General features: G+C 44.2%; 1 protein-coding gene across 1 annotated transcript in view; it reads left to right on the plus strand.

Moving 5' to 3' along the window:
* The window catches only part of SLC9A2 (solute carrier family 9 member A2), a 94,317-nt gene that overhangs the window by 23,870 nt on the left and 53,228 nt on the right, over positions 1–17,219 (plus strand). The window contains exon 2 of the mRNA XM_008699138.2: positions 9,984–10,447. Within this exon, the coding sequence (XP_008697360.2) occupies positions 9,984–10,447 (464 nt within the window). The remainder of the gene's footprint in view (positions 1–9,983; positions 10,448–17,219) is intronic.

Consider the following 17,219-nt stretch of genomic DNA (forward strand, 5'->3'; position numbering starts at 1 on the left):
TTTCTCTGTTTTCTTTTCCTACCTTCCTCTGGGTTATTTGAACATTTTTTGAGAACTCCACTTTTATTTATCTATAGTGTTTGGGGAGTACCTCTTTGTATAGCCTCTTTAGTGGTTCCTCTGGGTAATAGTTTACTGGTATAGTCATTTATTAGTTTGAGTGAAGTATAGACCTTACCTCCTGTTACATCTTTTTATTTTTCCCCAACTTGTCATATAGTTGGCTTATACGTTTTCTCTGTGTACATTGAGAACCACATCAAGTGGTGTTCCAGTTTTGGCTTCAGTGGTCAAACTTAATTTAGAAAATTCAAGAGGAGAAGGAAAATGCATGGAATTTGCTCATATTTTTATTCTTTCTGTTTTTCTTCCTTCCTGATGTTCTAAGTTTCCATTGTTTTCTTTTTGCGACTTTCCTTTAGCCATTATTTTAGGGCAGGTCTGCTGACGGCAGATTTTCTTAGTTGTCCTTCAGCTGAGAAGGTCTTGATTTTCCCTTTATTCTTAAAGGATATTTTCACTGGATATACAATTCTGGGTTGGCAGATCTTTTTTTTTTTTTTTTTTTCCTTCCTGCACGTGAATAATGTTGTGTTACTTCCTTATAGTCTCCATGGTTCCTGACAAGAAATCTGATGTTGTTCTATTTTCCACCCTGTAGAGAAGGTGTCCTTTCTCTTTGGCTGTTATCATGATTTTTTTTCTTTTTTTGTATTTTTAGAAGTTTGACTGTGAGGTATCTTGCCGTAATGTTCAGATTGGGTAATTTCTGTCATTCTGTCTTAAGGTTGACTAATTCCTTCCTATTTACTGCATTCTGCTATTTAGCTTCTATAATTAAATTTTTTATTTCGATCATCATATTTTTCAGTTCTAAAATTTCCATAAGGTTCTTCTTTATATCTTCTATTTCTTTGCTCAGACTTCCTGGTTTTTTTCCCCCCCATTGGTTCCAAGTGTGTTTGTAATTGTTCATGAAATATTTTTATCATGGTGGTATTCAATTTTTTTTGTCAGATAAATCTAACATCTCAGTCATCATGATAGTGGTATCTATTAATTTTCTTTCTTCTTTTTTCCATTCAGTTGGACATCTTCTTGATTCCTGGTACAATGATTGATTTTTCTATTGGAACATGAACATTTGGGGTATTAGTTATGAGACTCTGGGTATTATTTATATCTTCTGTTTTAGATGATTTCTTATGACACTAAGTGGGAGAGGGAGATGCCATATCATTACTGCCAGTTGGGGGTAGAATTTCAGGCTCCTCTATCTCCAGCTCCTTTCCCCTCCCCAGAGGATGAGGGAATGAAGCTGAAAGTTACGAGCTTCTCCTCATGGCTTGGTCTTCCTGGTGACCAGGCCTCATCTTGAATCTATCCAGGAGCTCACTATGAGTTGCCTCATTAGAACCAAGGACACTTCTATAACCCAGGAAATTCCAAGGAATTTAAGAGCTCTGTGTCAAGAACTGGGTCAAAGGCCAAATATTAGAATACAAGATGCTCCTAGCACTTCTATCACTTGGGAAATTACAAAGATTTTAGGAGTTTGGGATGAGAGGGCCAGGAGACTGGGGATGAAGACCCCCCCCCCCAAAAAAATATATATACACACACACACACATACACACATATAGATTGTACCAGAGAATCACACTCACATCCTTCATCCAGACCAGCAACACATTCTGTTGGAGCAAATGTCAAAATATATTCTGCGTCTGACCTCCTCTCATGCACAGCACCACTTTAGTGAAAACCATCATCTCCTTCCTGGATTATTGCCAGACTGGTATTCCTGCCTCCACACTTCAGTAGCAGCCAGAATGACCCTATAAAATGGTGACTCTGATCATGACATTTGTCTGCTCAAAAGCTTCCAGTGGCTCCCATTGCTCTCAAACAAATATCTAAAGTCTTTTCCGTGGCCACATATGCTGTGTGCTCTGCTGTTTTGCTGCCTTTCCATTTCATTTCCTACCGTGTTCTTACTTCCCACGCTCCAGCCAGGGTGGCTTCCTGGGTCAGGGTGCTCCCAACTCAGGGCCCTTGTTCTTCCAACATGCTTCACATACTCCGTCCATACTGGGTATCACCTATCAGAGAGGCTTTCTTTGACCAGACTGGTGTCCAATATCACCTCGTCCTGTCACTTTGGATGCCCTCACCCTTCCCTGTCTGTAGGACTCATCACTACCTACCGCTATGAATTTACTGGTTGATTTCTTCATTTCCTGTTTCCCTCCATTAAACTGCAGCCTTCCGGTGCAGGGCCTTTCTCTCACTCACTGCTGCATTCCTAGCGCCTTCTGTGGTACCCCGCACATCGTAGAGTCCCAGTAAATGTGTATTGGATGAGAAATACGATTGGGTGACATGGATCATTTGTAGTGCTTCTGAATTGTCCCTGTGATATATAATGTTGCAATATAGCGTTTTCCTGTTACTTACACGTGTTCTTTCTCATTACTACATAGTTGTGCTGAGTGGGTCTCCCTGGGACTTTCCTTTCTAAGATGATGCATAGATCCCTTTGGCGTTTGGGCTCTTCTTAAACTTTTTAGTCAACTTTTTGCATCAACATCTTATTTATTTTCACTGATGGTTAGTCACTTCCATCTGGTGTAAGACTCGAATTGCACAGCTCTCATCCCCTCATTTCCAAATTCCAGTCTCTAGTCTCTTGGGCAGGGCTTGTCCCCATTCACTCCATGTGTGGAAGACAAGGATGGTTCTGAGACACCCTCATTGGCTCCCCCTCGCCCACAGAACAGAGGCAGGTCTTCAAAGATTGGCTGGCCAGGGCTTCCATGGCGAGGCCATTCCCTATTTGATTGGCTCCTCTCTTCCTTGCTGGACACACTTTGCAGCCAGGTCAGTTGGACCTTCCTTGCTGGACACTTTGCAGCCACCCTAATGGCGCCCAGCCTCTCCCTGTGCCTCCCTTTTGCCTCATCCCCCCTGAACCCGAAATATCCACAGACAGTTATCTGAATGCTATCTCCTCCAGCTGCTTCCTGCATCTCCTCATCTGTAATTTCCTTCCCTTCCCTCTCCTCTAGTACTTACTACATGTTTTCTTTCCTGACCTTATGAGAATGACTTGTGTTCACGTCTGATCTTCTGTACCAAATACAAGCTCACTGAAGATACAGCCCATTCAGGATCCGTTACCAGGTCCCTCAGAGCTTTGTGCGGGGAAAGGGACTTGACAGTCTGATGAAGGGTTTAACTCTCTATTCCTTTTCAGAATTTTTCATGGGCAGACTTTGCTCACTGTGTTTCTCTTTTCTTTGCAAGCAGTCATGTCGTTTGGAAAAATCAAATACCACCTAAGTTCTGCTTTGGAATAATTCCAACAGAGTTTTCATGTTTCATTTATATTTTCATTTTTTTTCCAATTATTTTATTATTATAAGTCCTTCACAACCTCATAAAGGGAGCATTTTAAAAAATATCGAAAGATTGCAGGTTCAGTTCTAGACCATTGCAATAAAGCAAGTCAAATGAATTTTGTGGTTGCCCAGTGCATATCAAAGCTATGTGTATACCACACTGTATATCTACTACTAAATGTTCAATAGCAGTATGTGTAAAATAACAATATATATACCTTAATTAAAAATACTTCATTGCTAAAAAATGCTAACCATCATCTGAGCTTTGAGCAAGTTATAATCACTGATCACAGATCACCATAACAAATATAATAATATAGAAGTTTGAAATATTGGGAGAATTGCCAAAATGTGATATAGAGACAGAAAGTGAACAAATGATGTTGGAAAAATGGTGCCAATTGTCTTGCTCAAGGACACACAGCTGCCACAAACCTTCAATTTATAAAAATGCAATATCTGCAAAGCACAATAAAACAAAGTACAGTAAAACAGGGCTTGGCTCCATATTCATAGTTAAACTGTTTTTTAGTGGGGATAATTTAAATGTATTTTTCAGCCCCAGCATATGACAAAATGTTGTAAGAATGTGTTAATGAGTTACTGACATAAATCAGTTAATTCTGTTTTATTTATTGAATTCCATTCTGTTCCTTTTATGTATTTATTTGTTTCCATATTTTTTATTGTTTATTTTTATTTACTCAATTTGATTCTATTTTTGTTTATTTATTTATTTACTTGAAAGATTTTATTTATTTGAGAGAGAGAGAGAGAGAGCAGGGAGAGTGGCAGGCAGACGGAGAGGGAGAAACAGACTCCCTGCTGAGCAGGGAGCCCCACAGGGGGCTCGATCCCAGGACCCTGGGATTACAACCTGAGCCGAAGGAAGACATTTAACCAACTGAGCCACCCAGGTGCCCCTGTATTTATTCTTTTTTTTTTTCTTTGCTTTCCTCCAATTTTGCTTTGTTTTGTTTTTTTGTTTGTTTATTTGTTTGTTTTTATGCTTTTTTATTATGTTCGTCACCATACAGTACATCCCTGGTTTTTGATGTAAAGTTCGATGATTCATTAGTTGCGTATAACACCCAGTGCACCATGCAATACGTGCCCTCCTTACTACCCATCACCAGTCTATCCCAATCCCCCACCCCCCTCCCCTCTGAAGCCCTCAGTTTGTTTCCCAGAGTCTATAGTCTCTCATGCTTCATTCCCCCTTCTGATTACCCCCCTTTCTTTATCCCTTTCTTCTCCTACCGATCTTCCTAGTTCTTATGTTCCATAGATGAGAGAAACCATATGATAATTGTCTTTCTCTGCTTGACTTATTTCACTTAGCATTATCTCCTCCAGTGCCGTCCATGTTGCAGCAAATGTTGAGAAATCATTTTTTTGATAGCTGAGTAATATTCCATTGTGTATATGGACCACAACTTCTTAATCCAGTCATCTGTTGAAGGGCATCTCGGTTCCTTCCACGATTTAGCTATGGTGGACAATGCTGCTATGAACATTGGGGTGCATATGGCCCTTCTCTTCACTACGTCTGTATCTTTGGGGTAAATACCCAGTAGTGCAATGGCTGGGTCATAGGGTAGCTCAATTTTTAACTTTTTAAGGGACCTCCACACTGTTTTCCAGAGTGGCTGTACCAACTTGCATTCCCACCAACAATGTAGGAGGGATCCCCTTTCTCCACATCCTCTCCAGCAATTGTTGTTTCTTGCCTTGTCTATTTTTGCCATTCTAACTGGCGTTAGGTGGTATCTTAGTGTGGTTTTGATTTGAATTTCCCTGATGGCTAATGATTTGAACATTTTTTCATGTGTCTCTTAGCCATTTGTATGTCTTTATTGAATTCCTTCACTCAGTCTTTGTCCAGTTAGCATTATCCTGCAATGATAGCAGCTTGTTGCTGTATCACATCAAAATAATGTTTCTCAGTATTTCCTGTTTCTCATTATTTATTGCTTATTGCAGTTCTGTTTTTAGAAGTATTTGTCGCTATGTGAATTGGGATACATGAACCCAGCACTTTTCCCTTTGAATGAACTTGCTTGTTTCTCTTAATACTGAAAAACAAATTTCATGTACTCCATAAGTATTTACCTTTTCTTTCCCCCAGCGAAATAGTCGTGGCTCATTTTAGACCATTCTTTACGTTAAATCCAGTGTTTCCCAGAGTTGCTTCAAGGAGGAGCAGCCTGGGAAGCTAATTCTGAGTCAGGCTGCCTCTGCTGACTTTGTTTCCCAGGGTACTTTTCCCTCTCGACACGAGCTTGGAAAATATTGGTGGATCTAATAAATGTCATTATTTTTTCTTTAAGTCTCATTAAATACGGGACATTAATTGGATAGTTTGTGTTTGCACCTGGAGGTTGTGCTTTCTCTCCCCAGCGCTTTATTCCTACCCACCATTGCCAGTTTCCCATGTCCCTCCTGGCTGTGTTGCTTGTTAATGAGAACTATATATAATTTTTGAAACTTATTTTGTATGGTTTTTTGTTATCATTGATCGTGGTGGTGGTGGTTCTCTGTGATTCAGATTTTTACATTGTTGCTCTTTTGTGGATCCTGCTATCTGGAAGCTTCCTGTCTTCTCTTCCCAGCATTTGACAAATAGATTATTTTAAGTATAATGAGAACATAGAGTGAACCAATGGCTTTGTACTCAGCTATACGTAGATCTTTAGCTTTGAAGCCCCAGTTCATTTCAACACTTTATGCAAAGAGAAATTAAAATAGATTCAGTGGAAGAGGGGGTTGTCTTAACAGTGTATTTTGTATGAGACCCTAATCCTACTTCCCTTCTCACTAAGTGAATTCCTATAGCAATTAAAATAAAATAAACTTTAAAGTATCCATTCTCGCAGACCTTTTATGTGCTAGTAATAAAAAGGGTGACACAAGTACGGTGCCCCAAAAACTACTAAGTAGAATTTAGGAGGAAATACAAAGAACAAACTAAAGCAGGGGGAGGAAAACCACAGCCCAGGGGCCAAGCGTGCCTCCCCGCCGGTTTTTTATGGCCTATGGCTCAAGAACGGTTGTTGTATTTTTAAATTGTTAAACAAAATGAAAAGAAGAATATTTTGTGACATATAAACTAGTAGGAAATCCTCGTTTCCACGTCCACACATCGAGTGTCATTAGAACACAGTCACTCGCACACTCGGGTACGATCTCTGGCTCCTTTCGCACTACGACAGCAGAGATGCGGCCCGCGAACCGGAAGTATTTCCTACCTGGCCCTTTAGAGACAAAAGTTTGCTGACCCCTGGACTGAGCCTACATCGTACTTGCGGTATCTCACATTCCGCCTTGTCAAAACCATCAGAAAGTTCATTTTGTTTTTCCTGATAACTGATCTCTTTCTCCATAACATTTGATGAGATAATGACTCTGGAGAGCGAATTCCGTCTATTCAAGTTCATTTCCCCGCCGAGGAATAGTTGGGGGTGGGGAGAGCCGTACGTGAATGCACATTTGCAAATGATGATTCACTTGTTTTATTCTGCGATCGATGAAATTTAAGGAGACTTTTGTTTTGATTATTTTGCTGCTACATTTGACTCCTGTCATTCATAAACCCTACACACTTACACACCAAACCTTCCACGCCCGTAGAGAGCGTGTTAGAAGATTCGGTGTCTTTGCTTTATGTTCACCAAAATCGCAGACCTACGATCTCTGGTGACCACCCTTCATATAATCCCTCCTTGCTCATGGACAACTGGGCAGAGCCAGTAACTACCATCCCATTTCAAGCAAAGGTCACTCGGGCCAAGTTGGGGTGACCTAGGAATTCATAAAGGAGATGAGTGCTTTCAAAATGTAAACGCAGGATCTTTTTAAACAACAGTTGTTGGTTGTGTTCTTTTCTGATATTTACTGCTCGTTTATACGTTACTATTTCCTACTAGTGTGTACGTTAGGAAATATGCCATCGGTGGCAGATGTCCTCTGCCTCATCCCCCCACTTCCTGTCCCAGAGGCCCTTCTGTCTCAGGCCATCCTGCCTGTCTGTTGCTGCCTTTCTCTGGGCTCTGCGTGGTCGTGGTCTGCTCTCCCCGTTCTTGGGCAGGAGCCGTCACAGCGCTGGAGCGGGGCAGGTGTCATCCTGTCAGACGCACAGACGTAGCCTCTGTTCCCACCTTTCTCCCGCCAACCGTGTTTCCCACCCTTCGTCCTTACGAATAAGGACCTCCTTTCAGCCCAGTGACAGGAGCCGGCACCCCACGAGAGAGCCTTGGGTACCTGGGGCCGGGTGGCAGGAAAAGGAAAGCCAGAGGCCAGCAGAGAAGTGGAGCCACCAGGGAAAGGCCTTGCTCATTCTCTAGTCTGTCTGCAGAGGAACCTGTTTCTTGTTTCTGTGCATTTCTTCAGAACTGTTTTCTCTTGCGGCTTCATGTGGGAGAGGGAGGAGGAAACTGAAATTGGGGGGCATTCGTGACGTCACAGGCACAGTGGTGCGTGGCTCATTATGGTTAGTCCTTGACGTGGCAGGTGCGTGTGTCCCCAGTTTGCAGGTGAGCACCCCGGGCAGGGGCCTGGTTGTAGCCTCTCCACAGCCGTGAGCAGCGTGGGGCTACTGGATGTGAGGCCGGGGGCGGTCACCAAGGCCCATGGCACACACGGCGCCTTCGGGCTGGGTCTTCAAGCCCTGCATTCCAGAAAGGAGCTGATTTCACTTAGACTCAAGGGCGCTGTTATGGGCGGGCATCCTTATCACCCAGGGAATGTTGCATGGAGAAGCAGGGCTCAGTGTGAGGACAGGTTCCAAAGATGAGGTTCTCCGGGGACTTTCTTCAACTTCTCTGTTCAGCACAGAGGTCAGCAGGGCAGAGGTCGTGGGTAAAGAGTGGCTGAACCAGCTGAATACATTTATTCTCCAACAACGATTGGAGCGTCTTAGAATAGGGATAAGAACACGACCAGTGCGGATGGGATGGTTTGAATCCCAATCTGGAGATGCTCACTTCATTATTTAGAGATTCTTTAAATCTCTTCAAAGTATTATGATTACTTTGTTGTTGTTTTTCACATGCCATGCCATGTCTTCAGTACAGTGTGTAGACTTAAGGGTTGCCTCAGTAAACTTGCTGGGAGGCTAAATTTCTAAGACTCATTCTGCCATTTTAACATTGTGCTCCTATAATTCAGGTGACTTCTGTATGCTGCTTTAATTCTAAATAAAAGTATGCTGCTTTTATGCTGCTTCCGTAAGCTGCTTTAATTCTAGAATGTGCGAGGTGACTTCAGGGTGGCTCACCGTTGCCTTGTAAATAAGGGCTGTCCTCCCTTAAGCCCTGTCAGGTGACCTTCCTGTGTCAAGTTGTGCCTCATGTAACAGCATGTGCTGGTACAGCCCACATTCCTCTCCTCTTCCCCTCACGTAGCCGTTGCAGTAAAGCCACCCTGGACTCCACCATGAATTTGGAGATGCGTATTTTCCTCCATGTCTTCACTTCCTGGGAGGCTCTTCATGCCTCCTCTGTGGATAATGTCTGTCCTTTGAGGAAGCGCTGGCAGACGCCACCTCCTCCATGATGTCCTCGCTGATATCCTCCCTCTCCACTCCCCTAGAGCTTGTCTGAGGCCTCATTACACGGTGTCTTCTGTTGGAGTAGGTCATAAACACGTCTGTTCCTTCGCCTTGGTTAGAAACTCTGAGACTGGAGATCGTGGCGGTTTACATCCCTCAAGTAGTAATCACCTTAGGTGCCTTTGAAGGATTGATTTGGTTGTTGTTGAAGGAGCAGACCTCTGAAAAATAAGCATACTTATTAGCATTCCAAGTGAAATAGTCTGAAATTAAAAAAAATTTTTTTTAGAAGACTTATTTATTTGAGAGAGAGAGAGTGCAAGCACATGCAGTGGGGGGGGCAGAGGAAGGGGAAGAGAATCTCAAGCAGACTCCCCGCTGAGTGCAGAGCCCGACGTGGGGTTCAGTCTCATGACCCTGAGATCATGACCTGAGCCAAAATCAAGAGTCGGAAGCTTGACCCCCTGGGTCACCCAGGCGCCCCGGAAATGAAAACTGTTAGATAAGTTGCAAACTCCTTCTCAAACCCAGAGGGGACAGTGGTAACCCGACAGCTGGTGTGCGATCCGGCTGCCTTGGCAAGACCCCGTATGTCTTTGAGCCTCAGTTTCCACTTAAATCAATGAATTTTAAAGGGTGAAAATTACTGCCCTGCCTCCTCCTTAAAATTTTTCCGAGGATGAAATGAGACGTCACCTTTGACAATGCGTTGGGAATCACAAAACTGCCTCAACTATAAAATCGCGTGGTCTTATTCAAGAAACGTCGCTGGAATCTAGACAGCAGCTGTGCTGTGTAAGTCTTGTGTTCCCGTATCACTCAGCTTCTCATGTGAAGTTGCATTCGTGCCTGCCCGTGCTTCGTGAGTGGTTTTAAGATCATCGGACTTTTACGTCACACTCCGCAGCCAATTATGCTGACCTGGGAGGTTTCGAAATAGAATCCATCGGTTCTGGCAACGAGAACCGATTTATCTTCGCCCTGATTCTTGCACACCCCAAATGCTTTGTCTTTATTTTTTTCCTTCACAGGCTTCCATCTGTATCACAAGTTGCCCACAATAGTGCCTGAGAGCTGCCTTCTTATAATGGTTGGCCTTCTGCTAGGAGGGATTATTTTTGGGGTCGATGAAAAGTCCCCCCCCGCAATGAAGACGGATGTGTTTTTCTTGTATCTCCTCCCACCCATCGTGCTCGACGCGGGCTACTTCATGCCCACTCGCCCGTTCTTTGAGAACATTGGCACCATTTTCTGGTATGCTGTGGTAGGGACCCTTTGGAATTCCATTGGCATTGGGGTGTCTTTGTATGGTATCTGCCAAATCGAAGCCTTTGGCCTGAGTGACATCACTCTGCTCCAGAATCTGCTCTTCGGCAGCTTGATCTCAGCTGTGGACCCCGTGGCCGTGCTCGCCGTCTTCGAGAACATTCACGTCAACGAGCAGCTCTACATCCTGGTCTTTGGAGAGTCCTTGCTGAACGATGCAGTGACAGTGGTGAGTAACATGGTCATGCCGCGTCTCTCCAACACCACCGGCCACCCCTGGTCTGCATCAGCTTCCTGACAGTGACCCCGAGGGGAGAACCTGCCGGCATCGCGGCCAGCTGCGCAGTCGTGCGGCCCTGTACTTAGATGGGCCCCGCACATGGCTTAATGCTCTGTCGTTGCTCTCTTGAAATGCTTTGTGAAGTTTTTTTTATTGATTATTTTTTATTGATTATTATACCGCAGGCCCCTCGTTTTCATGTTGCACTGGGTTGCGCAGACTATGTAGCTGGTCCCTGCTTGCGAGGTCCTGCTGGTGCCGGGGGGGGGGGCATGAAGGGGATTGTGATCTTTTCTATCTCCGAGGATTTCTCAATTGGCATTTTCAAAAGCGATGGTCTTTGATCAGAATTGAAGGACTTCAGGTCCTTCAGAATTCTTCGCGAGGTGTGACAGTGTCAGCAGTGAGCATGTATAATAGACGCGAAATGACAGTTCCCACCAAGTGCCACTCTGTGTCTCCGGATGGTTTATGAATTATCTTATGATTTTAGGCCAGTTTTTCGTTACACTCTCACTTTGTGTTTACTACTCAGCCAGCTTATTTCTGTTCCTCACCATTTTCCCGTAAGTGGGTATTTATTCGGAAAATGAGAATTTATTTTTAATTCTCACCAGTTAACACATAATTAGAGTCCGAGGCTGTTGTGATGGCAATGTTAGCGGAATTTACCTCCGTCCTGCTTTCTGAGCTCAGGCAAAGTGTAGAGAAGTGATGAGGAAGCCTCTCCCCCGACCCATGGGCCTACGAAATACTCCTCCCCCAGCAAGAGACACGCGGGTGACCCTGTATGGGTAAACCGGTGAGGGAGTACCAGTGATGCTGTTTTATGATGTTAGCTGCTGCTCCACGGTGGTGATGGGTTTAGCTGGTTAACGTAGCCGTTAACCCCTTTGTGAACGCCTACCTTGTGCTCGGGTCTTTCTGACAACCTATGTAGTAATTATTTTTCCCATCTGGTAGGTAAGAAAGTTGAGGCAGAGAAAAATTAACTGTTTTTTTTAAAATATATATTTTTAATGTATTTATTTGACAGAGAGACAGCCAGCGAGAGAGGGAACACAGGCAGGGGGAGTGGGAGAGGAAGAAGCAGGCTCCCAGCGGAGCAGGGAGCCGGATGTGGGGCTCGATCCCAGGACTCTGGGATCATGCCCTGAGCCAAAGGCAGCCGCTTAACAACTGAGCCACCCAGGCGCCCCCAAAAATCAACTGCTTTTAATTTATTTTACCCCCCTTCATTAGTTCCTCTCATTAAAATATTATTCTTTGTTCATTTAAAAGTCAGCATAGAAAGCAACATCACTCTCCATTAGCTTATGAACGGAATAAAATATCATCTTGAAGGATGTCCCTTAGCTCCATGTGGATGTGATTGGGTAGAAAGTAATTTATCGATAAGGAAATCCCGGTTTTTAGAATAGCTGCTAAGATAGCTGTTTCGAGGCAGGTAAGGTACCTCACTCAAGTAACAAAATACACTTCATTTATTCCATTATTCATTAACACTGATTAGTCGTTAACTTACCGGTATTAAATTTTAACTGGGAAAGTACCACAGCAATGAAGACATTGTATAATTTATTCTAATTCCCAGAGGCTTCAAGGTTTTCACTGTGACTTATGTTTGATAGACACACGTTACCCTTGTTGAAGTGGATCGCGGACATTTTAGCGGGGATTTCTTGGATCTCCGTCACGCATTGGAGACTTTATAAAGAAATAGTAACGGCCACCCCGCCGCGCTCCTTCTAGGGCAGTCTAGCAAAGCCAGCTCGGTTTCCGAGTGATATGCCATGCTTTTACACTGCTTTCTCTTCTCTTAAAAAATTTCTCACTCAGACACCTCACTGTCCATTCTTTGAGTTTGTCAGGAATCAGATCTGAGGAAACAGTCTGGCTAAACCACCATTCAAATGGTGTAAGTCCCCAGGCTTTCCAGGGTCACATCCGGTGCGTCCTGTCAAGAGGCACCAAGCCGTCAAATAGGATTTTGTGGACAGAGAGGGAGGCCTGACCCAGAGAGGGCAGTGGGCCAGATCGAGGGCACCATTCCAATACAGGAAGGAGGGCAAGGACGGAGAAAGGGCATGGCGGCTCTTTAGACGTGGAATCCCTTGTTGCAAGGCCGAAGCCTCTAGGTCAGAGGGACTGTAATGGTTTCCTGTGAACGAGCCTTCTGCAGTTTAGATACCCTGGGCTCAAAGCCCGTGGACCCTCAAAGCCACAGCCATAAGATAGCAGGGCATGCCCAGGAGCTTTGCCTACCTGAAGCTGAAGAATAACCCACCAGGTATTATAGTCACTGAATCGGCTGAACAGTGGGCTGAACGGATCGGGTGTTAGGAGTAATTAGATCAACGTTGTAAAAAAATGATCATTTTGCCTCCTTGTCAGGTACCCTCAGAGTACAGAGGTAGAGAGGTTTCATGGAAGATTCTTTGAGGTCTAGTCTTATCTCTAGGAGAGGTTTAAGGAACTCACAGGGTAAGGGAAGGCATGAAAAGTATGGACCCTGCCGCTTGCAGGGAAAATGATGAGTCACCAGGAGTTGCAACTAGAAGGGTGAAGACTAAACAGAAAAGAGTCTTTAAAAATGTAGTCTGGAGGATGAGTAAAATTATAGGTCAGTGCCATTAATTCTGTCCCCAAATCGTGGTAGATTCAGTATCGAGGTAGCAGAGTTAAGGGGAGAAAACCTACCGTGAAAATGTCTCAGTGAAAAGAAATTGAAACTATATAAATTGCGGTCCAACGGTGCCATTGTCCAAGGCGGCCGTAGGTTGGAATCAGCTGGAGAAATGACAGCTAAAGGAGGGAAGGTCGGATTTTTAAATGGGATTTTTTTTGCTTTCCTTTAGCATAAATATTTTAGGAAAAATTTTCAAAATTTTCCTTATTAGGCGAAGATTGCTCAGGTTCTGTTTTCAGATCAGTCCTGCCACTCCACAGTAGTCCAGAAGCAAACGACTTATGTTCGTATGGTAATTTCCAACATCATTTCTAGAACACATGAATAATGCAAACATTGAATAATCTAATACATTTTCCAAGAACACTTAAAGGGTTTCCTCAATCTGCCAGAACGAGGCTTGGTTACGGAGAGCTGGTTCTTTGGAACCAGGCTAGGGGTGGGCTTTATGGTCCAGGCATTATGTCTGTGCTCTGGAATTTAACTTCAGGAAGCTGGAAGGTAAACAGTAACCACTTGGTACTCATTTTTGCTCTTGCAGATAGCAGAATGTATTTTAAATTCCTTATGCAAAAATGAGTGTTTCTTGTATTTCATATTAAAAAAAAGTGACCCCAAAACTATTTTTTCTGGAACAGAGCTATTCCGATAAAGAACTCTGTACTGTTTGCATCTTTGTGTTACATGATATCACTGAGTTCTTGCACCTTTTAAATCAAAGGTCAACGCCAGTTAGAATGGCAAAAATAGACAAGGCAAGAAACAACAATTGTTGGAGAGGATGTGGAGAAAGGGGATCCCTCCTAACATTGTTGGTGGGAATGCAAGTTGGTACAGCCACTCTGGAAAACAGTGTGGAGGTCCCTTAAAAAGTTAAAAATTGAGCTACCCTATGATCCAGCCATTGCACTACTGGGTGTTTACCCCAAAGATACAGACGTAGTAAAGAGAAGGGCCATATGCACCCCAATGTTCATAGCAGCATTGTCCACAATAGCTAAATCGTGGAAGGAGCCGAGATGCCCTTCAACAGATGACTGGATTAAGAAGTTGTGGTCCACATATACAATGGAATATTACTCAGCTATCAGAAAGAACGAGTTCTCAACATTTGCTACAACATGGACAGCACTGGAGGAGATAATGCTAAGTGAAATAAGTCAAGCAGAGAAAGACAATTATCATATGGTTTCTCTCATCTATGGAACATAAGAACTAGGAAGATCAGTAGGAGAAGAAAGGGATAAAGAAGGGGGGGTAATCAGAAGGGGGAATGAAGCATGAGAGACTATGGACTCTGAGAAACAAACTGAGGGCTTCAGAGGGGAGGGGGGTGGGGGAGTGGGATAGACTGGTGATGGGTAGTAAGGAGGGCACGTATTGCATGGTGCACTGGGTGTTATACACAACTAATGAATCATCGAGCCTAACATCGGAAACCGGGGATGCACTGTATGGTGACTAACATAATATAATAAAAAAATCCTTATATAAAAAAAAAATAAAAAAAAATAAAGAAATCTAGCAGTAAAAAAAAAAAATAAATCAAAGGTCAAAATAGATAATTTCTAATTCTTATATACCTAAGTATTGTAGGAGTCTCATACTCTACCACCTGGGCTAGCTGGGTACTTATATAAGTATTTTAAAAATCACAATATTGAGTAGAGTGATTTTAAAGTGCTTTTCCTTTCCCCTTCCCTCAATTGTCAAATTAGCTCACTACAAAATACAGGCAGCGCTGGTATTTCGGTCTTTGAAAACTGCAGTTGTCAAGTCAAGGTCAACTTTGCACAGACCAACTAGAGACATAATTGTAGCCAACGTATATAGTACATATGCATATACATATAGAAATTATAACTCCAGAAGCACTTTTCTACATAGATTCCCTTGCGATACAATTAAAGCACTTAACAGGAATGAACTAACTATGGGTTATAGCCAGTGGTAACTAAAAGAATTGTATCTTGTGCTGATCACTGGGTATCAGGTTCAGTGTAAAGCAGGTGGGAGGGTATGGAAAGCCTTCTGGTTGTCAAGGCAACGTCTCTACCTAAGACATTTCCCTGTAACATTGCCCTGGCATTCAAGGCGGTAGGATGATGGAACTGGAACTTCTGCCCCGCGCGCTGAAAGTGCAGTGCCGGTGACTCGGCTTTGTCCTCTGCAAAGCCTGAAGATATTGAAACCAGCATGGCCCTTTGATCGATGTGATGGATTGAGTTGCCAGGAAAATGCCTCCGAAAACACTGTGTCTGTCAGTTGCTCCGTAGAGACACAGGCCTGAGCCGCCTTGGTGGGCTCATAAATGTGCTCGATGGGGTGGGGAGGGAAGAGCTGAGGGAGGAGGAGGAGGAGATCTGGGTTGTGTGCACGAGCACTGTCTCATTTTGCTGGGGCAATGGGGTAGGCACCCAAGAGGCAGCGCCCCCAGCGGGAGATGGCCTGTCCCCGAAGCCTGCCTGGTTTGGGGGATCATCTTTGTCGCAGGAGAGCAGAGGTGAAGGTGGTGTGCAGGGGCTGTAGGAGTTCAGGTATTCTCTTGAGAGGAGCAGCGGCTTCAGCTGGGCCCTGGAAGATGGATAAAGTTTCCCTGGGCTTAGGGGCTGGGTTCCTGCCAAGAGCAACCACAAGAAAGAAAGCAAGGGCAGTGGCGAATTACGCGATGTTTTGTGGAGCTGCGATGAGACCCTCTCCCAGACTGAAGGGTGCTGGAAAGCGGTAAAAACAAAATGAACAAACCAAAAACCAAACCAAAACAAAAAACCCCCCAAACAACAACAACAACAACAACAACAACAACAACAACAACAAAAACCAGGTGTATTGAGCCTTTCCAAAGTCAAGGATTTTAAATTTGAAAGTGACAAATGGAAGAGCAGTATTTAAAGGAAGTGAGTCTTGTGTTGGCCGTAGGGGACATTTGGGCAAGGGCGAGCTGAGATTTGCTGGTGTAGGCGGGAGTCAGGGAGGGCAGAAGCCTGGGAGTCTAGGGACAGAACTGCAGTGACCAAGTGGCCTGGGGGGAGGGAGGCTGTCTGTGCAGAGAGGCTGGCGGGGAGGCCTGCTTCTCTCCTCTGGCAGCAGGTGACCGTCCGTCTTCGGCCTTGGCTCTTTGGAGACAAGGAGTATATATAGCACATCTCTGGTGCCATCTCCGGAAGCGACTGCGGCGTGTGGCTGCTGACGGAGTCCCTCGTGCAGCAGGCCTCTGGTTGGAAGTGGGAAGCGGCTGCTGCTGGAACTCAGTTTCTTTTCTAGCAAATGATGGTACTCTCCACATATCTAAATCCTCAGGACAAGGAATTGCTTTTTCCCCCCTTCTTACTCAAGTCATCTCCTGGTGATACAAGACCAAATGCTCTTGAATGTCATCCTACGATTATGAGAAAAGAAAAGCTCATTCATTTCTCAGTCCTAATCCACTGCTTTCTTCAAAGCCAGCAGACCTTCATTGTCTTCTCCCAGGCAGCTTGGAAAAAACACATCATAATAAGGAATGAACCTTGACCACAAGGAATTTACGATCCAGCAGAAAAGAGGGAAAAATGACACAAAACCAGCAGGGGTCGTGGGCTCTGACAGACCTTCAGGGAGGCCAAGAGAGCAATCGACTTTCGCCAGATCCCACGCTGGCTAGTAGGCTCAGAACCTGACTCACTCTCCATGCTTGAACCTTGAAAAATTTACCCAGAAGGTCAGGAAACCCGGATTCTCGTATCACATCTGACATTTTGTGTGACCATGGACAAAGGGGTTCAGTTTTAGCTTCTCAGAAACCAAATAAGGGCATAGCATGGCCTGTACCGTAAAAGGCCTTCATCCCAGTGTCCTGACAGCCAGCTTTCCTGGACCTTCTGGCTGTAAATAACACAGTGAGAAGAAGCAGGGCACCTGCTGGACTCCTAGTTTCCTTGCTGGCTTTGTGAAAAATGTGGTAGGGAACCAGCCATCACTTCCTGTCTCACTGGGCCTAGGGGTCCTTAGAAACCCATTTGCAAGCAGATTCCCAGCAGACGTAGAGTGCCG

Source organism: Ursus maritimus, unplaced genomic scaffold (assembly GCF_017311325.1).
Source record: "Ursus maritimus isolate PB19 unplaced genomic scaffold, ASM1731132v1 scaffold_6, whole genome shotgun sequence".
In the NCBI taxonomy this organism is placed as follows: domain Eukaryota; kingdom Metazoa; phylum Chordata; class Mammalia; order Carnivora; family Ursidae; genus Ursus; species Ursus maritimus.